We start from the raw sequence: 5,789 nt of genomic DNA, 5'->3' as shown, positions 1-5,789 counted from the left end.
ACTTTTCATCTAACGGTCTAAAATTTTTGTGAGCATGTTCTAAGGTCTAAAAAGTATGGTCTGGAGTTAAGAGAAGCATGGGACTGGATCCGAATGTTCAGAGCTCAAATCAAGAGTGGTATAGAATCTTTAGGAGCACTAGGAAAAATACTACAGACTCAGAGATTCTAAAGGCTATGGCGTGTGCAGTGGTTTATGCACTATAGAATGAGAGAAATAGTAGAAGATTCAAGAAGATACATCACTCTTCTTCAAAGGTTACTAGAGATATCATTAAGAAAATGCTACTGTATTAACAAAAGGAACTAAAGACAGCCACCAACACCGGAGCAACAAGGGTGATGTTGGACAGGTTGGGCATTCAAATGCATTTCAATAACAAGGTAGCAAAGCAAGCGATGTGGAAAAAGCCACCTCCAAATATAGTCATGTTGAATACTGATGGGACCTTGCAAGCTAGTTTGGCAAGCTATGGTGGCTTATTCAGAGATGCAGAGGGAAGAGTACTCCTCATATACAAGGGAGGTTCTAGGAAAAAGTCAATATTACTCCTAGAATTGCTTGGCATTGAAGCTGGCTTGAGTATAGTAGTTAGAATGGGAATCCTTTCCTTGCAAGTCAATTCTAATTCAGAAAGAGCGGTGAACATTGTCAATGGGACAGAAGATGCCCCGTGGTATTGCTTGAATGTCTTGCAAGCAATAAAGGTACACAAGATGACTTTCACTAGTTTGGAAGTTACTCACATCTACAGAGAAGGCAATCGGGCATCAGATTTTATTGCAAAGTCTTGTAATGAAGATACAATTATACCTTGTCATATAGGCCCTTTGGAGGAGAAGCTAGCTGTAATAGTTCAGGAGGATGTGAGTGGTTGTACGTACACTAGATTTTAATTAATACAGGTCAGGGTCTGCCCAACCCTTAACTTCATCAAAAAAAAATAAAAAAAGGTTAGACTTCTTTGAAGCTGAATTTTTGTGAGCATATTCTCCATGGTGGGGAGATCATATCTACAAAAATTCAGCCTTTAATTCAAATTTTAAGTCAACGATTTTGCTTGGATTCATTTACAATGTGGCTATAATGTGGCTACAGTGAATGTGACCTTATCCCTCCCCTAATATATATATCAGGCCGGATAGGTTGACAGCCGAAACTCACCGTTGGATCACCCAATCTAAATTAGAAATCAAAGGCCCAAATATTGCCTTAACTAAATAGAGTAGGGGTATTTTGGTAAATTACTTTCTTTCTCTCCCAATTTTCATTTCTATTTTGCGATCAAAACCCTTACCTTCTCGCTCTCTCTCTCTCCAAAAACCGAAAATTTCTATTTTAACTATCAAAAATCAAAATCAAACTGAACCCAAAACAAACTCTTACCTTCTCGCGCGTTCTCACTCTCTCATCCACTACTGAAATCAAACCTAAAATCAAACCTAAAATCAAACCGAAAATTGAAATTCTAAAAATCAACTTTAACAGAACTTTGTGAATAATTGATTTTACATTTGAATCTTTTGATTAAATAATTTAATCAAACCAAAATACATGTATAATGGAGTCAATGGCAAAAAATATAGCTATTAGTATGGAAGAAGATGTAGTTGTTGGGTTTTCTTCTAATAAATCCCTGGACAGAGAAATGCATAAACTAGTTGCTCTGTTTGTAGGTATGGTTTTTAGTAGTATTGACGACGCAAAGACTTACTACAAATAGTATGGTCAACAAGAGGGATTTGAAACCCGTGTTTGGTCGACGGATCGGAAAAAAAGCAGTGTGGATTTGGCTACGGACTGTTTAATGGTTTGCTCTCATGAATGTCTCCATAACAAGATAGAAGTGGGAGAAGTGGGTGTTTCTAGAAATACTAGCACTATCAGGTGTAGTTGCCCCGCTGGAATGCGTGTTACGAAAAGAAAACACGGAGATATATACTATGTAAGTTGTGCTAAAAATGACCATAACCACGGTTTGGTTAGTCCAGTAAAGAGAAATTGCATGAGATCAAACAAAAATATGCCTGAAGTGGTGAAGAGGTTGATTGAAATTTTTGGTGAAAATGGTTTACTAATCGGCAAAGTTGCAGCTGTTTTTAATGGGGAAGAACTTGGGTTTACAAAGAGGGATTGCTGGAACCATCATTACGGTTCTCCCAGAAAATTGCCTAAAGAAGGTGATGCAACTGTCGTGCTTAACTATTTTATGCAAAAGAGTATCGAGAATCCCCAGTTCTACTATGCTATTGATCTAGATCAAAATGGGATTGCAGTAAACTTTTTCTGGATTGATGGGAGGTCTCAAGTGCAGTATGAGTATTTCGGGGATGTTGTCTCTTTTGATACCACATATCGTACCAATGCATACTCTATGCCTTTTGCCCCTTTTACTGGAGTCAATCATCATATGCAGTCGATTCAGTTTGGTTACGCATTGTTACTTGATGAGACAGAATATACATTCATATGGCTGTTTAAGGTTTGGCTTGTAGCCATGGGTGGTCGTGCGCCAACGACAATCATCACTGACCAGGATAGAGCGATGACTGCAGCTATTGCCAAAGTGTTCCCTGATACACATCATCATTACTGTCTTTGGCATATTATGCAAAAATTTCAAGAGAAGTTGTCATTTACTAAAATTGAGACACTGGTAATTGACTTGAAGAATGCTATTTCTTTCTCATATAGGATTAGTGATTTTAAAAAAAGATGGTGTACAATAATAGAAAATAATGAGTTGTCTAAAAATCCTTGGTTGACAGAAATGTATAATATACGGGAGAAATGGGTGTCTTGTTATCTCAGTGACACATTTTTTGCTGGTATGCATACGACTCAGAGAAGTGAATCGATGAATTCTCATTATGACCAATTCGTAAATTCGACAACTAGGCTGATGGAGTTTGTACATGGTAATGAGAGGTCTTCGGCTTTGATTGCTAGAAATGAAAGAGATTCTGATTACCGCACCGAGCATAGTTCACGAATTGTGCCTAAAGATGTTTTTCTCCTTATGCATGCTACGAAGGTCTATACACTTAATCCATTCAATAAATTTATGGAGCAATTAGAGAAGGCAAAGACGGAGTACAAATTTGATGGGGACGAGATTATCAACAATGGAACCGGAAACTACAAGGTGAAATTCAGAGACTTGCAGAAGAAGTCCATTTGGAAAGTGAGTTTAAATAGAAGAACCTTAGAAGGAGACTGTGAATGTAAACATTTTTCAGTTTATGGGGTTACTTTGTGGTCACATGTTAAAGCTTTTTCAGCGTTACGAGATCGAAGAGATTCTAAGGCATTTTCTTTTGAAGCGGTGGATGCAAAAGGCAAACACATATAGAGCGGAGTTTGATACTGGATTAGTGGTCGGCCATGAAAACCATGAACCTTTGAGAGTGGCTCATTGTATCAAGGTTTCTTCTCAAGTGGCTAGCTTACGATGCAGGGAATACTGTTCAGGCTTATTCATTTTTTATAGAAAAGATGGGTGAAATGGCTATTGGAGTTTTAAAGTTGAATGAAAGTTCCGAAGGAGTCGCATATAATGAAGAGCCTCCAGTTGAAGAGCCTTCGATTGATACCTCACAGGTTAATTGATTTTAATGTTTAATTTGATATAGGTTTAATATTTAATTTGATATTAATATTTATTTCATTTTGACTTTCAAATCTTTATTTTAGATATTGATTTTGAATCCTAACATTTCTCAAACAAAAGGGAGAAAAAAGAACATGGAGAGATTTAAATCCCCTAGGGAGATAGCCCTAAACAATCCAAGAATAATGTGTAGAAACTGTGGAAAGATTGCTAACCATGACTCGAGAAATTTTCCGGAGAAAAAGAATACGTAATCTGTGAAATGTAAGTATTTTTGGTTATTGATTGCATTTTCATGGTCTATTATTAAGGATACAGATGCAAGCTGAGGTCTGTCAGAGTTTTGAGTTCTGTCAAAGTTAAAGGTGTCAGAGTTTTGAGTTCTGTCAGAGTTAAGGATACTGATACAAGCAAAGTTATATAATGATTATTAAGAGAGTAGATAGAAATAGTTTTCGTTCATAGTATACATATTTTGTTTTCTTTTGAACTTGTGATGTGGATGTTTGTTTTAATTATGATTGAGATGAAATGATAAACTAGATCTTTGAGTTGAATTGAATTGTTGAAACTCCATTGCCCAAGATACAAATGAGGGTGCACCATGGGGGAAAATTCATTGACTATAGTGACTACTGCTAAAGATTATATTAATAGGTCTGATTATTGCATTTTTAATGTTGATGCAAAATATTTGTGCTTGGTTCGATTGAATGCATTGATTCTTACACTTATCCCGAACCCATTTCGTTATGAACTTGAGATTGGTGGTGACCCAATATATTGCTTAAATGGGGATAAACTAAGTATAAAGAATGATAGTGATTGTATGATGTTTGTGAAGGATTCTGATGTTGATGATACTGGGTTTTTGAATTTATTTGTGGAATTTGTTGTTGTGCCTCCTAAAAGATTTTCAATTGGGGATGGTGAAGTGTTTGAAGTAGTATGTGAAGGTAATGAGGTGGAAGAGATAACAGGGGGGTATCTCAAATTGACCCATGAACATTCAGTGTTCATACTCATAGTGGACTATGAACATTGAATGTTCATACTCTTATCGGACTATGAACATTCATTGTTCATAGTTGATGCAGTACAGTTTGTTAATGCATATGTCAATGAACTTGGCATATGATGCGTATGTCAATGAACTTGGTATATGTCATTGAACTGGAAAAGCGGGCAACAAAGTCGGAAAGACATGGACGCGGCCATATTTGATTGGAAATGTCAAAATAAGCATAACCCCACAGCTTTGCTGTGGGCACCACCCTCTCGGGCCCTAAATCCATCGTTTAGGCCTTCAAAATCACGTTTTTGCCGTTTTAGGAAAGTTTTGTTTTTGATATATCTTTTGATAGGAGAGTTCGTTTTTTATTTGGTCAGTTGGGTTAGTTCTATTTTGATTAGTAGTTTTTTAATATGTGGTTATCCCAAAACTTTCCATTTTTGGAAATTTTCAAATTTTGTGGTAATTAGGGTATTTCGCCTATATAAAGGCTGGTAGTCTGTATTAGGGTTTTTAGTTTTGGTTTGAGTTAATAATATTAAGAGTTATTTCTCTTGTTTCCATTGTTTGGTATTCCTTGTGTGTGAATCAACAAACCTTGAAGCCATTAATCCCTGGTATTTCACAAGAAATCAACAGGCTTTAGTGTTCATACCTTGAAGCCATTGGACTATGAACAATGAATATTCATACTCTTGTTGGACTATGAACATTCAGTGTTCATACTCTTGTTGGACTATGAACACTGAATGTTCATACTATTGTTGGACAACTTATACATTGTCGTATATAAACTTTCTTTGTTATATAGTGTCGTGCACAGCTTATACATTGTCGTATATAAGCTTTACTAGTAGATATGACATTATAACTGTCATACTTATATGTTATGTCACTTCTTACAACATACATCTGCAGACTACTTAAACCTTCTGTTCAGAAACATAGATCCGAACAATACCATTTCTTCATATTCATCACACTTGAATATGTAACATACAATTAAATGGACAATGAATGTTATCACACACAGAAGTAACATACACTTGAATATGTAACATACAATTAAATTAAGGACTTATCTAACGCTAAAATAGAAGTACTTTGCTGTATGTTATCATACACAAACTCTTTTACACATTCTAAAACCCATCACCCACCTAATAT

At 36.0% G+C, this 5,789-nt stretch overlaps 1 protein-coding gene across 1 annotated transcript; it reads left to right on the top strand.

Annotated features, from left to right (window-relative positions):
* Positions 1 to 398: 398 nt before the first annotated feature.
* On the top strand, positions 399 to 896 carry LOC147517781 (uncharacterized). Its single transcript, XM_086593705.1, has one exon. The coding sequence runs from the start codon at positions 399 to 401 to the stop codon at positions 894 to 896; it is 498 nt and encodes a 165-aa protein (XP_086449831.1).
* The last annotated feature ends 4,893 nt before the right edge of the window (positions 897 to 5,789 follow it).

The sequence above is a fragment of the Coptis chinensis genome, chromosome 2 (assembly GCF_015680905.1).
Source record: "Coptis chinensis isolate HL-2020 chromosome 2, ASM1568090v1, whole genome shotgun sequence".
Taxonomy (NCBI): Eukaryota; Viridiplantae; Streptophyta; class Magnoliopsida; order Ranunculales; family Ranunculaceae; genus Coptis; species Coptis chinensis.
The sequence above is the reverse complement of the archived record's forward strand: the minus strand, read 5'-3'. Positions and strand labels throughout refer to the sequence as shown.